The 22,500-nt window shown below is 46.0% G+C and overlaps 1 protein-coding gene across 6 annotated transcripts in view; it reads left to right on the top strand.

Annotated features, from left to right (window-relative positions):
- LOC127008928 (homeobox protein abdominal-A homolog) overlaps positions 1–22,500 on the top strand; it is a 187,369-nt gene that overhangs the window by 15,912 nt on the left and 148,957 nt on the right. For 2 of the 6 annotated variants that reach the window (XM_050881413.1, XM_050881410.1), the window contains exon 2: positions 11,718–12,174. In XM_050881413.1, coding sequence (XP_050737370.1) covers positions 11,784–12,174 — 391 coding nt within the window. In that variant the 5' untranslated portion in view covers positions 11,718–11,783. The other 4 variants (XM_050881409.1, XM_050881412.1, XM_050881411.1 and 1 more) reach the window with 4 other exon arrangements.

Here is a 22,500-nt window from a genome sequence, read left to right as displayed (position 1 = left end):
GGACTAAATTTTGGGATTAAGATAAAACTAACTAAATATAAAATCAACGTTATTTCAAGGTTTTGTTTTTTTCCTTCTTTCTGTCATCTACGCGTGAGAAAATTAGAGAAGAGGACGATTTCACGCTCGTTTTTGTGTTCCTTCACTGCTATTTTATATTTAGGAAAATCGTAAGAATAAAAAAAAAAAAGGTAAAATGTCACCAAACTTTACAGCTGCATTTTGTAAAGATTTCTTCATTCTTTTTGCTTTTGCTGATTCATTTTCACCTATAGCAACTTTTATTTTATTCTACAGTGCATGTCCACAAAAGGCAGACATGTCACTTCTCATATCACTATCTACATTTCTCTAACTTTTTTTTTCTTATTATTCTGATGCAGGTCCAGAAAACGCAGACATGTCCCTTCTCATATCGCTATCTACATTTCTCTAACTTTTTCTTTTTTGATGTATGTCCACAAAACGTAGACATGTCACTTCTCATATCACTGTCTACATTTCTCTAACTTTTTTTTATAAATATTCTGAGGTATGTCCAGAAAATGTTGCCATGTCCCTTCTTATATCACAATCTGCCTCTGTCTCTGTCTTTCGATCCCACAACACCTCTCTCTCTCTCTCTCTCTCTCTCTCTCTCTCTCTCTCTCTCTCTCTCTCTCTCTGTCCCTTTTGGTCTTCATTTCTTCCTTTTCTTTCCTTCACTGTACTTTCACCTTGCAACTTATAATTTTCTTCCACACATCCACATCCCTCCCTATACCTCTACTTACCTACCCACCCACCTATCTACCTACCTACCTATCACGGAACAACTCTCTTTCCCTCTCCCTCTTTCTCTCTCTCCCTTTATCCCTCTTATTTGCAATCCCTTTTTTTCTCCGGTTTTGAAAATTTGTGCTTTCGATTCTTACACGAACGTTTTCTCACACCCTCGCTAGCTTGAACACCAGACGACTAAGTATTGGTGTTGGTGGTGATGAAAGTGGTGGTGGTGGTGAAGGTTGGTGGTGATGTCGAGTCGCGGTGCTTTCTTTCTTTATGCCTGAGAGATTGTGTGTGTGAGAGAGAGATAGTCAGTCGGGTGTTGTTGTTGTTGTTGTTGCTATTTCTTTTTTTTTCTTTAAGCAGCCGGAGGACTATAATTGAAGATCACCTTTTATTTTCCCTTCGCCTCAACACAACTGGTTTTACTGGGCGACGCTCGGGTATTATAGATGTTTTCTTCGATAAACTACATAGGTCTTGCATTTCTAACAATAAATTGATGCTTCGAGGCATATATAAATGCTAATGAATGGAGCTTTTGTTTTATGGCTTCCAACACCATCTTAGGGGAGGGGGAGGAGGAGGAGGAGGAGGAAGAGGAGGATTAGGAGGAGGAAGAGGAGGAGGAGGGATGGAAGAAAGGGACGAAAGAAGGAAGACGGGAGAGGGATAAGTGTTTGTGTGTGTGTGTGTGTGTGTGTGTGTGTGTGTGAGAGAGAGAGAGAGAGAGAGAGAGAGAGAGAGAGAGAGAGAGAGAGAGAGAGAGAGAGAGAGAATGTTTACGAAGGAAATAAAAAAATAATAATCTGCTAATTACGAAGATGACAGAGAACAGAGTGGTTATGAAAAGTCATTAATAAGAAATGCCGGAGAAATAAGAAATTAGTGAAAATGATGAACTGGAAAAAGATAAAAATTTGATGGAGTGTAAGTCGTGAGAGGAGCAGACAGAGGGGGGAGGAGGAGGAGGAGGAGAAGGAGGAGGAGAAGGAGGAGAAAAAAGGAAGAAAATGATAAGGAGGAGGAGGAGAAGGAGGAGGAGGAGGAGGAGAAAAAAGGAAGAAAAGGATAAGGAAGAGGAGGAAGAGGAGGATAAAAAAAGAGGAGAAGGAGAAGGAGGAGTAGGAGAAGGTGGAGGAGGAGGAGGAAGAAAAAGAGAAGGATTAAAGGAGGAGGAGGAGGAGGAGAAATAGGAGAAGAAGGAGGAGGAGATAGAAACGGAGACGGTGAGAGAGAGAAAACACAACACAGGGAAAAGGAATAAAAAAAGAGAAAAAGGATGAAAACATAACTACCATGAATAAAGAAAAGGAAGAAAGGAATGGAGGAATGGAGGAAGGAAGGAAGAAATGACAGAAAGGGGGGCGACACGCTTTAGAATATTAGGGAAGGGGGAGAGGAGAGGAAGATCAGGAAGAAGAGGGAGATGATGAGGGAGAGAAAGGAGGAGATGGGGGAGTTAAGGAGTGCTCTGTGGTAAGGATGAAAGAGTTAAAAGGGAGAGTAACTTGATGGCAGGACACAATATGGGAAGGGAGAGAGAGGAGGAAAGGGAGAGAGAGGGGGAAAAGGGAGAGGGAGGTGGGAGGGGCTGTTACCTAACCCACTAACAACACACACACACACACACACACACACACACACACACACACACACACACACACACACACACACATAGCTTAAGCCCATCACGAGAGGGGCCTCCCGTTACGTTACTGAGGTTATTTGGGGCCCAGATCACCATAATAAACCTCGATATTAGTAAGTTAGTGGGAAACATGACACATAAAAATAGAAAGTTGAGTGTCCTTGAGCCAACGACGAAAATCTGTATATGTCAAAACTCAATAGCTCAAAGTTCGACCGTAAAATTAAAACAGCATCACAATAAAAGAATATACACAATCATTAATGAGGATGATTAATTTAGGGGACTTAAAAGCACGTAAAAAGGATATGAAGGGAATCCGGTGTTGATCTCCCTCACTGCCAGACGGGGAAACGAACCTCTCGGAGAGTGTCGGAATGAGTGAAAGGGAAAGGAAATTGTCTCCTCGGACGCGGGATTTTTTTTTTTTTTTTTTTTTGTCATCTTCAGCCTTCTGTAACCCAGCGAGGGAGGGACATCACAGCCTATAGTCAGAACCTCATTTTTTTCTATCATCTCCACAATATTTTTTCATCACCTTCATCCAGTTTTTTCATCACTATTCCAATTTTTTCATCATCATCCAATTTTTTTATCAATATTCAATTTTTTTCGTAACCTTCCAATTTCTTCATTACCACTCAGTTTTTTCTTCACCTTCAGCCCAATTTTTTCATCACCTTCACCCCAATTTCTTCATCACCTTCACCCAATTTTGACATCACCTTTCCCCCAATTTTTGTATCACTACCCCAATTTATACATCACCTTCCAATTTCTTCATTACCACTCAATTTTGTCTTCACCTTCAGCCTATTTTTTCATCACCTTCTACTTCCCGTATCCCGGTGAGGGGCATCACAGCCTAACCAGGACCCCAATTTCACTTTCATTTCTCCTTTCCCTACTCTCGCTCCCTTTCTGTTTCTCCTTCTTCAGAACTCCACTAGTCTTACGGCATCGTGCGAATTTCTTTCAATCTGCCATTTGTCTTTCAAACCGAGAAACTCCATAACCCGAATTCTTATAACCACTTTCGATCCCTATTTCCCTTTCCTGAAGCTTTCAACCTCCGTCCCACCGCCCATTCCCCGCCTAGATTAGAAACCTCTGTCCCTATCCCTACCCAGTCCCTGTCCTCCCTTTCCCCACACGCAATACCCCTTCCCCCTCGAAGCACTGGCCGCCTTTCAATGTTGCTGTTCTATAGAGAGAGTAGCGTCCATTACCTTCAAATCCACGTAATAGAAACACAATTTGAAATAATCGCTATACGTACCAATAACAAAAGAAAACATTTGAATATATTTCCTTTCTTCCATCAGTGTTGTGTGGGAATTGAGAACGAAATTTATACACCGATAACAATACTTTTAGGGTAATACACGACCATACCAAGTATTCTCTAACTCGGAGAAAGCGCGGGCAGAAAAAAAAAGATAGAAAGTTTAATCATTCACATTGTAATTTTCAAAGTAGACAATCTCAGTCAGCGTGGAGCGAGGGACCTAACTCGGCCCCGACATACGGCCGCCCCTAAATATAGCAGCGGAGAGAAATGCTGACAAAGTTTCACTCACTTAGCCTGAGCTGGTAAGTCAAAGTGGCTGATTTATACACAATTGTTGATGTGACGGTCCGGGACGTGGTGCGCCGGGAAAGGACAGATTCCCTTCTCGGTCACCACGGTCCACAGTGGCTCGGTAATGAAAGTGAATTGAGTCTAATGAAGCCTAACGTAAAAAGAGAAGAAAAACCTACAGAATCAAATTTTACCAACACAAAATTCTACGTTCGTCTTCGTCTTTGGTCACCTATTCATTATTCTCGAAGACCTAAGCACGCCTGGTATAAATTTAAGGAAAAAATATTCACCACAAAATTCATGGCAATATCCTAAAGTTACCTTGAACCTAAATTATCGGCGTGGATAAATCATCAGCATCTTATAGGCGACGCGGTGGAATGCAGGCGTGACCAGGTGACATCCACGTGTTGATAATAAACATGGAGACTATAAATATGGACACAGCGCTAAGAAGTTCCGTCTGGGTAGGCAAGGAACCTGTCGCGCCTGTGAGGAGAGGTGGACGGGACGAAAACTTGCGCATCGGAATATCTGTGGCATTAAAAATATAAATTTCGCCTCGGATAAGATCACCACGCAGCGCTTTGAGACCCACGAAGGAGAGGAGAAGGAGGAGGCAACACAGGCCGCCGCGCAGGTCCACCGAAGGGAAAATACTCGTCACGGGAAGAGTTGCAAAATCACGTTAAATGTTTAAATATTATTGGATCAAAAGAAGATTTAACCAGGCGTAAAAGGGGACGGACGCCAACACAGCCTCAAAATTGGATATTACGGAAAACGACACAGATTCCTCGTTATGTTCGTTTAGAAGGAAATATAAGCAATTACTTTTTTTTTTTTAAGATGACTTGTACCGAAAAATGTCATGCGTGTGATTATTTTTTTTTTACACTTCCTCTTCTCTTTTCAATATCCCTTTCTCTCTATCCTCTCTCTCTTCTTCCCTCCTCTCTTCCGTCCTTCCTCCTTCGGATCTCTTTTTCAATTCTTCTTCGTCTTCAATATTTTCTTTTATCATTTTATTTCTTATTCATTCATATTTTCTTTTTTTTCTTTTTTTTCTTCTTTTTCCTTCCCTTATTCTCTTCTTTTCTTCTTCCTCTTTTTCTTTTTTCTTTTCCTTTTTTTCTTTTTGCTCTTGTTCTTCTTCTTCTCCTTTTTCTTCTGCTTCTTTTTTTTCTTCTTTTTCTTTTGCTTCTTTTTTCTTTTTCTTCTTTTTTTGTCTTTTTTTATCACTTTTCCTTCATCATCTTATCCCTCTAATTCCATCCCGCTGTCCTCCTCCTCCTCTTCCTCTTCTTCCTCCTCCTCCTCCTCCTCCTCCTCCTCCTCCTCTTCTCTTGCGCTTCCCTTTTCTCTCCTCATCCTCTTTATCCTGCCACTTCAACTCCTCTTTCTACTCTTCCTCCTCTTTTACATCTTCCTATTCGCATTTTTTCCTCCTCCTCCTCCTCCTCCTCCTCCTCCTCCTCGCCACAATCCACCAAACTCGGCTCTCGCCAAGACGATGCAAGTAATAACCTCAACCTCAGCCAACGAAGCTAAGGGCGGTCAGGCGAGACACACACACACACACACACACACACACACACACACACACGTACACACACAGGCACTACACACACTACAAACAATACACTAACTAAACAGATATGTCCACCATGTTTTTTTTTTTTCAAGAGTTTATCACAATCAGATTTTGCGGTTTTGACATGATCACTTTTTAGAAATAATTGTTGTAAAAAAATGGATAATTAGTACAGGCTATTTAAATTTTTCACATATTTGTCGCTGCTGTTGTTATTGGCGGTGGTGTTGGTAGTGGTGGTGGTGGTCATGGTGGTGGTGGCGGTGGTGTCGAATTCCTTCTCACATTTTCATTATATATATTTTTTATCTTCATTATCGGAGTTTATATTCTTATCGTATTTTTTCTCCCTAATGCCTGACTTCCCATTAACGTTACATCGTTTTATATCACCGTCCAACAGGAGAAAGTTTATTCTTTATAAAAAACTTCTTGCGACGCCTTCATGGGACCAGATAAAATTATATTACAAAAGAAATTACAATTATTTTAGCTATGTGAATACAACGCGGTATTATATGTAATTTTGCGGCTTTAAATATGTATAATAAAATACATACTTTTGATAATGAACTAAATATTTCCTACTTGAGTATTTTCTTTTGCTCAATGACTCGCAGGATCTTGAAGTAAACAAATCGTCGCTCTAGCCACAATAACCTTGCCCTGCACAACAAACACACATCAGCAAACAATGATAACCGATCTGGGATTATTATGTGTTTTTCTATGCAATAATTCGAACGACCTGCGATCTGCTAAACAAAGAAGCGACGTATATTCACTTATTTTTTTTCTTATATTTTAAGGGCCAAGTTATTTTTTTTTTTTATGCTGAAGAAACGTAGACAGCAAGGCGGCGGAGCAGGGCGACTGTTGGACCGATCGGCGTTGTGGCGGGCGGGGCGGCGGCGGCGGCGGCTCGGGGGGCGGCGGGGGACAGGAGACGAGTGTTAATGCAAGCCGTAAACGGGAACCTCGCGGGAACTGTGACCTGCTATTGCCTATAACTCTGTGTTACGGCCACTCGCAATCCGTCTCCAACACTTCTTCATGGCCATATCTTATTAAGTGTGGCCTCTGTCCCCCCGATGAGGCCTCAAGTGTTCTCTAAGTGAGCCCAAGTTGTCTTTCCTCAATCCCGCATACACAATAAATCAATAAGTTTCTCTTTTTTTTAGTTTTTTTTTATTCATCCGGAGAATGTTAAATCTTAACAGTCGTATCTGAAACGGTTATAATCTTTTATTTGTTTGTGAGCGGAAACTGTCTCTGTCGCTGGGTCCGTAAAGGTGAAGGCTTTTAGGAAACCGCCGAAAATTAATTTTTGTCCACAGGTTTTTACTAACCACAAAATTATTTCCCGGGTACAAGTCAAAATAAAATTCAAAGTAATGCCGTGATAGGTTCACGTGTCTCCATCACTGAGGCGAGGAAACATTTAGCACGGCGGAAAATATATGTAGTAAACAAATTAACGTAGCTTTTTTATCACTTTTTTAATATGTACGTTAGTTAGTTATGTTTTTAATATTAGGCGGCAGGGCGCGCCGCCCTGCCGCCAGGCTGGACGGGCGGCCGGGAGTGTGGGGCGCCGCGCCGCGGCTGAGGCCGCCGCCGCTGCCGCCACCCTCGCCGCTAAACCCGCGGCCTCCTTACTGCACGTGTTTCCGGCACCGATGCCCCTCACGTGCGCATGGCACTCACTGGCACCGTTTCCTGCTTGCCTGCCACTCAAGGGAACACGTTGTCTCGCCGCGTCTTGAAGAAATAAACAAAATAAAAACACAACTCGCACCGGCCATTGTATCACACATAAAACTAACTCATCAAACACATTTATCGATGCTCACACGTCAACAAAAATAAATATAAAACGTTAATATATATATATATATATATATATATATATATATATATATATATATATATATATATATATATATATATATATATATATATATATATATACACATACACACACACACATACACATTTCGTACAGATTTTCCTCCTCAAATGTCATGCGGTCACGGAAGTTTTTCTTGTACCCAACAACGTCGAGATTCTACGGCCAATCAAAACCTTGAAGACACAACTGGATATTCGCTGTTCCCGTGTATCCTTCGCACACCTGAGTGGGGCCGCCGCCGCCGCCGCAACCACTGTTACACCTGAAGAAACGGAGGGGGCAGAAGAAGCAACAGTTCCTGTTCCCCTACACAGTCAAAGCTCAAATAAGGAACAGCCTCCCTGTCCCGCCAGCTCACTCACTCCCTCACTCCCTCACTCCCTCACTCACTCCCCACACAAGCTCACTCCGCAAAGATTAGACCGAGTCGGTGAGGTGCCATGCTGCAGGCACTCGGGATGGTCGGAGACACTTGCAAGATTATTAGGCCTCATGTCCTCTGTACCGTCTCCAGCGGGGGCCGGGGCAGGCGGGGGCGGGGACAGGGGGGTGTCAAAACGAGGGGTGAGTGATGGGGGATACGGGTATATACAAGGGGGGTCGAGACTGCCATTCACAGCTCTCAAGTATTTGCGCAACTCTCCCTCCTCTTTCCTTCCTTCTCTCACATGCTCACTCTCTCTTTAGCTTTCTCTCTATCTCTCTCTCTCTCTTTCCTTCTCTCTCTTCTCTTTCTCCATTTGAGCGACGAATCTCCTCTCCACTTCTCTACGTGCCTCTTGGCGTTTCACCATTAGCCACCCCCTCCCCTCCCCCCCTTCTCACCCCCGCACTGCCCCCCCCTCCATCATCATCTTCCCAACCACCACCAATATCATTACCTTCACCACTACCACCACCACCACCACCACCACGGCCACCACCACCACCACCGCCACCACCACCACCGCCGCCGCCGCCACCAACCACCTCCAGCCCCTCATCGACATCCACTCGCAAAGGCCTGGTGACTGCCCCCGCCGCCAGACCGTGAGTGTGTGTGTGTGTGTGTGTGTGTGTGTGTGTGTGTGTGTGCACGATATATACAAGGGATTTCGAACCAAGGCGAGTTAGTTAGCTCTCAGTGCTTCGATAGAGTGAGTGAAGGGTAGGGGGCAAGGAGGAAGGGGGCGGAGAGCGTGTCCTGGTCCCCTTCACCCCCACTCCTACTCCGTCAACCAATCCCGTCCTGTGAATGTGTCGTGTGTGTGTGTCGTGGCCGAGGCCGTGGTGGTGACTGTGGTGGTGACGGAGGCGGCCGAGGTAGTAGTGGTGGTGGCGGTCCGGCCCCGCACTCCACCTGCCGTCAAGAATCAGTCAAAATTCGCGCTTCTGCCACGACTGCCACTGCTCCCAAAAGTTTCTCCCGGCAAGGAAAAAGTCGCCACATAGACACGGCGGCCTCGACATCCCGCGGCATCGGCTGGGGACCGCTACAGCAGCCGCCGCCGCCGCCACCGCTGTCATTCTGACTCCCGGGGCCTGGCCTGTCCCCGCCGCCGGTCTGAAAGCTCCCGGGATCTTCCTTTGCCTCGAATTTTAGTGCTTTGTTCTTGCGACTTTCTGAACCCCGACGGAAAATATGTGTCTGCCTGATCTTCGTCTCGAGTGTCCGACTTGTGATACGTTTTGCGTTCTTTTTGTTTTCCCGAGATAAACGTTTCACTGATACCGATGTTGACAGTCTCTCGGTAGCGCCACACATACACAGCGCCGCTCAGCCTCGCCAAGGCAACACAGAACATAACCATTTTCCGCATCCCGCTGAACACTGCCACATGAACAACCACAGTGCAAACACCAGCGGAAAAAGGAACTCATGCACGTGACTCGAGTGACAGCAAATTCGTCAGGAACCGCCGAGAAATATGAATAATAAATGGAAATAAATCTCAAACTCACGGAGAGCGGCGGCCGAGGGAGCGGCGGCGGCCAGGCACTGTCTCCCTCCCCTCTCGCACTTCCCGACGCCACAAGACTGGTCACTCGTGGCCGCTATAACTCTTCCTCTGCCATACTGACCACGTAAAAAAATAACCCTTCCCTCCAATCACGAGGCCTATGCCAAAAAAGCTAGGCCTGGCTTACCCCAACCCCCCATTTCCCCCAATCAGATACGCCTTCCCGCCTGCTTGGCCGCGCGCCGTTGTAAATTTTTTTTTTCCCTCATTTTTAGTGGTTTCCCCGGCTACTTCTCACCTCGCCCGCTACACCTGTTTGAGCTTCCCTACCTGAGAACGCGAAGCATGTAAAAAAACGCGATCAATATTTAATTTGAAGCAGGAACAATATTTGATAACTAATATTCGCCAGCAGCGGCCGAGCCATCCATCACACGGGCGAGATTTATCGAAAGTGAGCGTGTATCGACCCGGCGAGTCGGCAAAAATTAAAAGTGTCAGTGTCATATCGGAAAGTGTGGAGGAAATTAAAGAAAACTGATGGAAAATGAGATGAAGGGCGGGCGGGCGGGAGGGCCAGCGGTGCGCGCCATTTGCAAGGCCCAGCGCCGCGGGTCCTCTCCGCTCCTCCTACCTCGACCATTTTAAAAGCCAAGTCCTCACGTCCGCTTCTTTATCCTCTCCCGTGTGCTTGGAGGAGTGTGCCGAGGGAGGGACGGTGAGGAAAATGTGAATATAGAGTGTACACGCTGACATAGTGAAGCCGTGCAAGTTACGCGCTTAAAATGGCTAATAATCTGGCGGTATTATGCCGCGCTATAGCGGCCGCAGGTAATATTGTGGTTAATTTTTATGCAGTTGTAGATTATTAAAAAATCAAGTGAACTTTACTACGATAACGCAGCCATTTTTCTGAAGTTCGCAGTGCCTAAAATAGCGAGTGCGAGATAGAAAAAAAAATGTTTATAATAAAATAATAATTGTGCATGTAGAAAATACTTTTAAATATTTTTTTCTTGCTCGGTTCATAATATTAAAATTCAACGCATTATTTAATTTATTTTAAGAGGTGTTTTGAACGTATCCGTGGGCCGAAACATTTTCTGGACAAATCAGAGAAAAGGTGGAAGTGAAGTAATTGTGAGAGAGAGGAAATCCGTCCCCGGCCAGGTAAACAAAAACTTGGCCCCTGTCCCCCCGGAGCAGGCTGACCACCCGCCCGACAGGCCGTGGTCTGCTCAGCCCAAGTCTCATGCAAACTCCCTCTGAAACAGCCTCATCAGGAATCTCGGCCAGCGAAACAGTTGCACCAAGCTGCAAAAATCGATGGCTCGTGATACGTAGGTAATTACATCGCTAACGAAATAACGAGCGGCGTAAACATAGTGTGGCTTTTTATTGGTCCTGCTGCTGGAGAAGGCCCCTCAGAATCTTTTGGCATCATGCAAACACAACAGCACCCGTTCCTTCATTCGGTTCCCGTCATGCGTTTAGAAGTGCTCGTATTTTGACAGGACGGAGTGCGCGGACGGTCCGGGGGCCGAGAGTTGACATGTAATCAATTTCTGATGTTTTATCGCCGCCGCAGCGGAGCACTAGGCCGCTGGAAATTCTTGTAGGGTGAAAGGAGAGAATAGGGAGATAACCACAAAGGGTGAAGGGAGTAGAGGAGGTAGAAGCAGGAGGAGAGGGAGGAAGAGGAGGAGAGGGTGCTGGTGGTAGTGGTGGAGGGAGGCGGGGAGGGGGGGGAGTGGAGGTGCCGGCGAGGACGCAGGACTGAGCAGATGCGTGACGCTGGAGCGGGGGCCTGCTGGCTCCCCGGGCTAAGATGTTACACTTACACACCTTATAACACTAGATACACTCGCTCAAATTACCTGCTGGAGTCCAGTGTGGGCAGCCTGGAGGAGGACCGCTTGTAATAACACCGCCGGCAGCGTGCCACCCATAATTTCGTTGATTCCCGAGATGTGTGTTTGTGTGGCGGTCGACGCGTCGCGCCCTCCCGGCCCATATCCAAGATGGCGGCGCGGCCCGTATTGGCTGGCTTCACCGCCTAGTTCTGCGATTGGTCCACAGATGGCGATAGTGTTTTGAGTGTAGTCGCGCTCTCCCTCCCGGCCTTATCGCGCTAATAATGAAGGTCCGACCAAGGCGAGCGCTTATTGGTTCTCCGGGCTCCCTTACCTACTGATTGGGCAGACTTGTTTACCGCTCGGGGTTCTCGTGCCTGGTGTCTAATTCAGAAAAGGATTCATTTGCCATCACAGGTAGTCGAGGCTGGTGTGTACACAGTTGTTACTAAGTAGTTACCACTGGGAAGAATTATGTGAACAATGAGTTCAAATTATATTGATAGTATTCTGCCCAAGTACCAGGCGGAGTCGGCCGCGGCTAACCTGGTAAACTACAATACGCAAGCTAGAAGTATGTATCCGTACGTGAGTGTCACTTCGCATCAGCTGTCCTCCACCCCCGCCACCAACATGTCGCCCTTCACCGCGATGACAGCCAACACAGACGGCGACAAGCAATGCCGCTACTCCCAGACCGGGGCCACGGATATGTCTCAGTACGGCCTAAACCTGCAGAATTGTGCCACCACCAGCAACATGGCCCAGTACTTCCACCAGAACAACGTCACTAACCCACTGAACTCCTGTAGTCAGCCAACCCCGACGCCGCACATCCCCGACATCCCACGGTACCCATGGATGTCTATCACAGGTAAGCCCTCTTGTTGTTTCTTCTCTGTTGTCTTGATCCCTGTAGTGCTCCTGCCGTGTCTTGTGCCGCCCCTCCCAGCGGGCTGCGTCCCGTGTTTCTCATTTCCTCCGAATCCCTGTGCTCCTTCCTCCCGAGCCTTGCCTTCCCAGGGAGGGGGCTGCTCGTCTCCCTGCAACAGGGGTCCAGTGATAGGCCAAGAGTGTCGTTGTAGTCAGTGCTTGAGTCAGTAAGTAAGTGTGTCATGTTAAACTCTGAGCGGCGTGTCACCTCGGCACTCCACGAGTCAAGTCGAAAAAGTTGGTCGTCATGAAAGAAACGTCCGTCTGACAGCCTCTTCAAGGTGCTACTAGTGAATAATGTGACATGAGTGTTTTGCAATGTCTTGAAATTCCTCTGTGCATGTGTTGTTGAAGAAGGCATGTTGCACGCCAGTGTGTAAGAAAGTGTCAAAGTTGAACAGTCCTCCTCAGACTCTGTTATGCCAGTGATTCTGTGTTCAAAGAGCCGTGAAAGTTGCCTGCCCCAGTGTCGTGCATGTCAGTGTTATCCAGGTGACGAGGGCCAGGTGAGAGCCCACCAGTGCCTTGTGATACTTCCAATCTTCTTCCCTGTGTGAGCCCAGAGTCCTGTGCTACACTTTCTTCCTGGAGGAGGTGCAGATAAGTGTGTGTATAGAAAGCTTAAAAATGTGTCCTGTGCGTGCCCCATACGATACTGTTGTTTTGTGTGATTCTGCTACAGAGAGGAGTAAAGACTCGGACAAAAAGAAATATAAACAGAAGTGCAGGCAGGCAGTGTAACCTCATAAAAGAACAATTAAGTGTAGGCCTCATCAAAAGCCGCCCATTGATGAAGTGTAAAACAACTTGGGATTATCCATAAACCACAGCAGCCGCAGCCTAAGCGCCCAACAGGAACTCTCGTGTCCCTCTCATACAATAAACCCTCGCCACCTGACCACCTGGCCCAAGACCCCCACACAAAGCTACCCTCCAGTGTGGGCACAAAGGCCCCTTTTTGTTACGCTGTGGTCCCCCGTGCTGGCCAGTAAGGCTACTCAGTGATCCCCAAGTTGAGCTAAGGCAGAGAGGAGCGCTGCTCAGAGTCAGTCAAAAAGAAGTGTGTTTGTCTGGACTAACGGGGTAGTGCGGGGAAAAGCATCAACAGTTTTCTCCTAGTTTCTTAAGGCTTATAGATGCTCTATGGATCAATATTTCTCATTTGCCTGAACACGATAAATTCTTTGTGCCTATGTCTATAATACCGCCCCCTGGGAGGAGGGGAAGGGGAGTTTGGTGAAGGATTGCAGTGAAGTTTATTACGAAGGGCAGGAATACAGGTGCGCCGTCCTCGGTGGCTGCCACTCATCTGACCACAGAAACGTGTGCTGACACTCGGTTGCCGCTGCTGCCATCTAGTGGCGGCGAGGAGAAACTCCACATTTCGATCAGTCCCATGCAATCTGAAACAAGAACGAAAGGTTGTGAGACTCCCGGAGAGTCGCCCACACTGCAGACCCGGTACAAGCGCTTTAAGCATTGTACCTCCGCCATTTCCACACCTGGGGCGAGGGGCAGCACCCTGCCGCCGTACCTTGCAGGGGCAGGCACATGGCAGGATCCCTAACTACAGAAAATGGGTTCCAGCCTTCACTAAACCTATGACATTCTAAAGTATACGGGCGCCAGGAAGGCCACGGTTACATGAGATGAGTGGCCCTGTCATCACAGCAGCAACCCTTGCAGGTCGCTGCACGGCTGTAATCAGGAATAAAATAAAAAGAAGGCGATATATTTCTAGTAATGCCGCGGGGACGGGGTGTCAGGTCTGTGTTTCGGCGACGATAAAATGGTGGCTCCATCATGCCCCAACGTCATGCTGTCACGAGTGTGTGTGTGTGTGTGTGTGTGTGTGTGTGTGTGTGTGTGTGTGTGTGTGTGTGTGTGTGTGTGTGTGTGTACCCCAACGCACGCGCAGTCACATGTTTTTGTGCACATACATACATACATTATATACATACACACGTATTTACATACACATAAATACATGCATATAAACACATGTGATAAATTCCAAAGAACTGAAAAACTATTAGAAAGTTAGGCATATTTGCATTACTACCGGTTACATACGAATGTCTCTTCATGTCATGAAAGAACAAGATAGATCAACATAATAAGAAACACCAGCCAAAAACCGTCTGGCAACAACAGCCGCAACACTGCAGCTACTACTACCACCTCCCCCACCCAAAGTACTACCACCACCACCACTGCTACTACTACTACTACTACTACTACTACTACTACTGCTACTGCTACTACTACTACTACTACTACTACTACTACTACTACTACTACTACTACTACTACTACTACTACTACTACTACTACAACTAGTACTACCTCTACTACTACTACTACTACTACTACTACTGCTGCTGTTGTTGTTATTCTTTCATTTGTAGTAGTAGTAGTAGTAGTAGTAGTAGTAGTAGTAGTAGTAGAACTTCTACTGTTACTACGACTCTTACTAATAATACTAAAACTATTTATACTACTTCTTCAGCAACAATATCAGCAATAACATCAACTACTACTACTACTACTACTATTATTACTACTACTACTACTACTACTACTACTACTACTACTACTACTACTACTACTACTACTACTACTACTACTACTACTACTACTACTACTACTACTACTACTACTACTACTACCACCACTGCTACTTCTACTACTCCTTCTACTACTAAGACTATTACTATTACTGTTACTACCGTTACCAGTATTACTACTACTACTACTACTACTACCACAATAACGGCAACTCCTGCTACTACACTTTCCACTTTTATCAACGCTACTACTACTTTCCTTACTGCTAGTACTACTTCTACTACTATTACTAAAGTTATATTACTACTACTACTACTACTACTACTTTTGCTACTATAACAAAAGCTACTACTACTACTACTACTACCACCACCACCACCACCACCATTACCATACAACCAGCATCCTCACCATCGTCACCACTCAATCACAGGACACCCAATATGGACACAGACTAATGGGAAAAACAAATCTAATGGACAATGGTCATCACAATTCCTCCCATTACTCAACGCATTAGACAACAGGACCCTGATACCTCGTCCTGTTAGGGGTCATGACCTCGGCCACTGCACCGGGGAGGGTCAAGGTGGCTGGGTGGGGGGGGTAAGGGGGAAGGGGGGTTCTTTTACCTGAGTGGTTGGCGTCAAGGTAACTTTGAGCGATGCACGTGGGCCTGACTCGGCTGGTACAGGTATAAGAGGTGAATGTTTTCGTCTCTCTCTCTCTCTCTCTCTCTCTCTCTCTCTCTCTCTCTCTCTCTCTCTCTCTCTCTCTCTCTCTCTCTCTCTCTCTCTCTCTCTCTCTCTCTCTCTCTCTCTCTCTCTCACACACACACACACACACACACACACACACACACACACACACACACACACACACACACACACACACACATATTGTTCTCAAATGTTCTTAAATATAGATAGAAGAGAAGGTCAAGACAAAATATTAAGGAGAGGGGTGTTGAAGGTTACCAAAATAGAGACAAAAGACAATCAAACAAGAATGAAAGAAAACAATCAACCACCAGAGAAGAAGCAATAACAATGACCCAAGGAAGAGAAGGTGATAGGACATATAGGCAGGTAATGGGCCAGCCAGACGGACAGGTGTAGGCAGGTATAGGTGTAGAGGAAACAGGTAACATGGATAGCAAAAACTGGAGCAGGTTCGGGCGCCTCCCATACCCGGCGCCACAACGTGTAAGAACATCCACATTACCGATAATTACAGGCCATAACTTACGTGCAGAAACACCGCAGAGTTTGCCCCGACAACAGTAACCCACGTTCGGGGAGGGAAAAACTGCCACCATTGAGTCGACCGTAAATTCTAACGAGGTAAATGCCGTTTCCGTGCAACTACGAAGCATTCACTGATATCGGCCACCCCCCTTCCTCCCATCCCCTCTTCCTCCTGTTATCTTTCTCTCCCTCCCTCCCTCCTTCCTTTCCCTTCCTCAATCCCCTGACCTATCTTCCCTCCTCTTCCTTCCTTCTCTCCTTATTCTCTCTACTTCCCTTCCTCAATTCCCAGACCTATCTTCTCTCCTCTTCCTTCCTTCCTTTCTTCCTTCCTTCCTCTTCCTCCTCCCCTTCCCTCCCTGAATACCCTGACCTATCTTCTCTATCCTCCTTCCTCTCCTACCCATCCCTCCTTCGCCCCCTGATCCTTCCCAATCTACCCAATCTTCCTTCGTCTAACTCCTTCCTTCTTCCCCTCTTTCCTTCCTGCCTTCCTTCCTTCTATCTCCTGACCTTACCTTCATTCCCTCTGTTACCCATTCCTCTTTCTATTCTTTCTTCTATAAACCCACGAATCATCCTACCCTCATCCTTTCTTCTCCTTTTCTTCCTTTTCCTCTTTCTTTTTTTTATTCTCCTTCCTTCAATACCCTGACCTTCAATCTCCTCCCTCTATTAACCATCCCTCCTTCACCCCTGTATACACCAACTCAAACCTCCTTCGCTTACCCCCTTTTTATCTCTTGTTACTTCTTTTCCTCCTGCTTTCATTCATTCCTTCGATCCCTTGACATCTTCTACCACTCTTCCTCCTATCTAATTCTTCTCCACCCCCGAACCCCCCAAAATACAACTTCCTGACCCTTCTCCTCCTCCCCCTCCCCATTCTCTTATCTGTTCTCCCTCCATTCTCTGAAACCCCCCGATACTTCTTCTGTACCCCTCCTCCTCCTCCTCCTCCTCCTCGTGGGTAATGTGCCGTGGGTCTGTGTCTGAGTGTCGCCGCGTCCATCAGGTATTGCTAATGACGAGGTGCTCACCGTTGCATCTGTCCAGCCGTCAGCCGCCCCGAGCCCTCAGCCTCCCTCAACGGCCCTGTCGATCGTTGGGTTAATCTTAAAATCTTTCTGACAGTCCCTATTTCTCTCTCTCTCTCTCTCTCTCTCTCTCTCTCTCTCTCTCTCTCTCTCTCTCTCTCTCTCTCTCTCTCTCTCTCTCTCTCTCTCTCTCTCTCTCTCTCTCTCTCTCTCTCTCTCTCTCTCTCTCTCTCTCTCTCTCTCTCTCTTTTTCTTATTATTCGATTCATTTAGCTACTTCCAAATTACTTCAAGTTGACTCATTTATCTGCATCATTTAATTCTTATTTTCTCTGTTTTCTTTTTTCCCGTTTTATGTTTTATTATTTCACCTTCCTGCTTCATTAGCCATCACGACGATCCTGTTACATTCCTTAATTTCCATCTGCACAACGAGGTTTTTACTTTCAATTAACTCTTTTCGTCGTATATATATTTTTCCCTTCTTCCTCGGTCTCTCCTCCTCCTCCTCCTCCTCCTCCTCCTCCACTTTGTTTACCACCCTTCTCTCCATTTACTCACACGATTCTTCCTCCCTCCACAAGACCGCCACCACCTCCGTCTTCCCCTCCTCCGTTCCATCTCTTTTACTCGCCTCTTCTTCGCAAGCTCTCCGTTCGTCTATCTCCGCTCCTTCCTCCCTTCCTTGACGCCCTCGCATTTCACTCGCCCTTCCTACTTCACTCCTTTTAGTCACCTTTCGTTCCTCAGCCTCTCCCTCCTTCCATCTGCACTCACTCCTCTTCCTACATACATTCCTCCTACTGGCTTCACACGTCACTCTGTTTGCCTCTCTGTCCGTCTCTCTGTCTGTCTGCAGCATCCCTCCGATATCACCCATTTTCCCTCTCTCCCTCTCTCTCGCTTTCCCGCCCTTACAGCCTTCCGCCTTGCTTCACAAACACGCGGGGTTAGAAATGACAACAATTGGAGTGAGAAATTGCATTGGTTGAGCATTCACGACGCACCTCCCCATGGCCTCGAGGCTTTTGTATGCGTCTCGCGTCCCTCTCCATCTCCAGTGGTATTAAATTTATATCAGTGGACGATGACCTTGAGAGATGGATCCAGGTGCATTTGGGAGAATGAGAGTGAGATAGATAGAGAGAGGGAGCGGCATCAGTATAGTTTTTTTTTTTTGTGTGTGTATCTGTTTGTCTATGTATCAATCCATGTGTCCGCTGATTTGCCCGTTTATCTATCTTTGTTATGTGTGTTTTCAGCGGTTATGATAAAAAAATAAACACACAACATACAGGTAAACGTAAACCGTCTCTCTTTACGCCTCATTCAGCGTGGCTCATTTAGAGGAAGCATCGATACAAACGCCTCATCTCCCTTATTAAAAAAGAGAAGGAAAAAAGAGAGACACAACTGCATGAAACGATTATATGCTCGCGTTTATATTAATGCGTCGAAATGAGGGAGGAGGAAGAAGAGTGCGGATGTGTGTGAGTGTGTGTGATTCTACCAAACAAAGCATTAAAATCAACAACCACCCACATAGTGATTTAAGTATACACACCCACCCACTCACCCATCCACACCCACCCACACCCACATCAACACCCACACTCACTCAGACACACATCTCACAAAAAAAGGGGAAGTGTGTGTGATTCTACCAAACAAAGCATTAATAAAACAACCACCCACATAAAGATTCAAGTATACACACCCATTCATCCACTCATCCACACACCCACACCCATACCCACATTACCACCAAAACAAAGCATTAAAAAAACAACCAGCATAAAGATTAAGGTATACACACCCACCCACCCACTCATCCACCCATCCACACACCCAAACCAACACCCAAACCATCCCCACCCACTCACACCCATACACAAACATATACACACACAAACACACACCTCACAAAAAACTCTACGTATAAAAAACAGCATAATTTGGACATGAGAGAGAGAAGAGGCAGAGGGAGCATCAAGAGGAGACATTACAAGGAGTCCAGAGAAGTCCCCCAAACAGGCCCGCATGGATCCGAGCCTCGTAATTCCTTAATATGACAAGAATTCCGCATATCGCTTTATCTCACAGCATCCTGCAACGCCCGCATTAAAGGACTGCAATTTTTATCACTGCGCTATACTCCGAAAAGAGGTGATTTACCGAATTGCGTATTATGCCTCCCAAAATTCCAACTACCGGGAGAAAATGTTGCTGTGAGAGCCTGTGGAGGGGAAAGCAGGGAGGGTGTGTTTGTGTGAGGGAAGGGAGGGAAAGCTAGGGGTCAGGGTTGAGGGTGGGAGATAAAAGGAGGAAGAAGAGGAGAGAAGAGAGGCAAAGGGGATAAAAAGGGAGGATAAGAAAAAAGGAAAGAAGATAGGAAGTACGTGGGTGTGAGTGAGGGAAAGCAAAGGGTCAGGAAGAGAATGGGAAGAAGAGGAGGGAATAAAGTGAGAAGCGAGTTGGGTGAAAAGGGAGCATGAGGAAAGGAAGTTAAAAGAGGAAGAATATAAATGAGGAAAAGAGAAAGGAAGCAAGCAGTCAGGGTGAGAGAAGGAAAAATAGAAGAAGTAGAAAGGAAGAGGGATGATAGAGGTATAGGAAGAACTAGGAGATGAGAGGAAGAAGGAGTAAGGAATGTTCATATAGCTAAAAATTCATGCTTCATACGTTTAAATTTTGTCAGTTTACTATGAAGAAGAATTTGAGAACGCTTTGATAGTTTTTGTATTTCTGAGGCAGTAGGAAAGAAGAGGAATGATAGAGGTATAGAAAGAACTAGGAGATGAGAGAAAGAAGGAGTAAGGAATGTTCATATAGCTAAAAATTCATGCTTCATACGTTTATATTTTGTCAGTTTACTATGAAGAAGAATTTGAGAACGCTTTGACAGCTTTGTATTTCTGAGGCCCGGAAGTGATGATAGGGACAGCAAAATCAGGTACACGGAAGAAAAGGCGAGCAAGAAACGGTTTACACGCAACACTACAGACACGGAGATGAAATAGCTGAGATAAGAGGTCGCAAAAAACAACTATTAATCTGTCCCCCATATTAGGAGCGGCGACGCAAAATAAACTCTACGGAGACAACAATGCATATATCACACACCGGCACGTCAACAACTCGTAAGAAACGTAAGAAATAGCGAACTGTGATGCTCTTTAGTTACGTTAAGGGGGTAGTACGTCATTGGATCATTAGATACGGTTGTGTACGTGTATATGCGTGCGTGTGTTTGCGAGCCATAGAGCGAAACGCGTGTAAATTTTGGCAATGTGATGTTGGGTAGCTCGTTGGAAGAGGAAATACAACCGATCCCTCACCGAACGCCGCACATATTGTCTCCTCATGCCGTTTGTCAGCCTCCAGCACCCTCATTCCTCACCTCCTCCCTCAGCATCCCATATTTAGGCACTCACTCATTCTATTCCTCAGTCATGCCACATCCACATAAAGGGGCTATTACACTAGGCAAATTTTCCGTGGGTCTTCAGTCAAACCACGATTTCCGCTAGCGTGGTTCTCATTTGTTTCTTGCTATTGCTGATGATGATGATGGTGAGTAATACCGTCGTCCTTCGGGGAAATCTACCGTAGCTTTGGAAGATCGTGGACACGTCAGAAAACCACGGAAATTGAGAACCACGCCAGCGGAAATCGTGGTTTGACTGAAGATCCACGGAAAATTTGCCCAGTGTAATAGCCACTTAACATTCATTCACTCATTATCACCTCTCATTCCACGCCTTTCCTATTAGAACCCTCTAAAAACGTTTACTCATTCCATTTCTCCGTCATTTCATTTCCAAACAGCATGATTCAGCCTCATAAAATTCATCCACCAAGTTTCTCACATTCCCTTATTCCAGCATTGTAACATCCACCATTTATTCACAATTTCAGAGTTTATATCAAAGGTACTGATGCAGAAAATCCACATACTAATCTATCCACATTCACTCATTCCATCATTGCAATATCCATCTTTTTCCACTCATTTCCACACTTCACACAGTTTCACACCTAATTTACTGACCCTTATATATATCCACCAATTCACTCATATCCACTTATTCCATTTTCACTCCTTCTTTTCACTATATATCTACATTTCTCGTCTTCAGCATCCATTCATTAATCTCACTACGTCCACTCATTCCATCACTGTAATATCCATCAACCTCTTATCCTCCTCACCATTCTTTCCACCTTTTCCATATATCATACCTAATTTACTCGTACCCACTAATGATTCACCAGTCCGCCCATACCCACTCATTCCAGCATCCACTAGTGAATTCATCTCAGCTCCCTCACAACAGGTTTCTCAGCAAATTCTTCACCTTGATAAAAAAAGACAATAAAAAACTCACTCAGCAGCCCATACTAATAATTACTCCCATCCTAACACCCCCCCCTAAAGCTATCAGACTCTCAGCACCCACCTCAACACATTCTTCAATCTTCACACAACACCTTTCTCTCACAACACTCACTCAACAGCCAATACCAATACTCACACCCTTCCTAGCACACCCTTAACACTACCAAGCCATCAGCACCCCCTCACACAGCCCCTTTCCCTCACAATACTCCTTCAGCAGCCCATACCAATACTAGCACTCTCACCAGCACCCGTCTTGCACCAGCCTTCTTTGCCCCGCCAGCACCCCTCCTCAGCCTCCTCCCACCACCCCACCCTGCCACACGACACCAACTACCCATCGGGAACTCCTGAAAGGCCGTGTCCTTCGGTTCCCTCCGGCGTCTCTCCGTCACCCACGACAGCAGCAGTTGAGACGTAATTGGCCTGTAAATATAGCTAAGTTCCTGCTTATTTCACACACCTAACGACAATTGCAACAGGAAACCCTCAAACTTGGATCGTTCAGCGTTATTTTCAACTAAGAAACATAGTGTTGCTCCTGCTGCTGCCGCCCGCTCCCTTTCCCCCTCCCCAGAGCGAGCCTTGCCGCCCTCAACACCACGCCTCAGTATTTTACATTACACAGCCTCGCCCGCAGACCACTTGTGCCGGGCCCTAAGGAGCATATGAGACACCCTGGCACCCCTCCGGCTCCCCCCAGTGTTCCAAGCAGACTCCGGTTCGGTGGCCCACAAAAGGCGACGGTTCCATAAAACATGTAAACTGTGCCGGGAGAAAGAGCGAGGGAGAGGGAGCTGTAATATTTCACGGCCTTATGAATGTCGAGGCCCCGAGCACGGCCGGCACGTTTATAAAAGTTTGGAAAATAAGGTAGAAAGGATATGAGGTTGTGTTTTTTTACCATTTTAATTAGTTTTTCATTAGTTTATTTATATTTTATTTCCCCTGATGCCCCCCACAACTTCCCCCCCCACAAAAATAAATAAGGTACAAAGGATATGAGGTTGTTCTCT

The sequence above is a fragment of the Eriocheir sinensis genome, chromosome 39 (genome assembly GCF_024679095.1).
Source record: "Eriocheir sinensis breed Jianghai 21 chromosome 39, ASM2467909v1, whole genome shotgun sequence".
Lineage (NCBI taxonomy): Eukaryota > Metazoa > Arthropoda > Malacostraca > Decapoda > Varunidae > Eriocheir > Eriocheir sinensis.
This window is presented reverse-complemented; position numbering and strand designations above follow the sequence as displayed.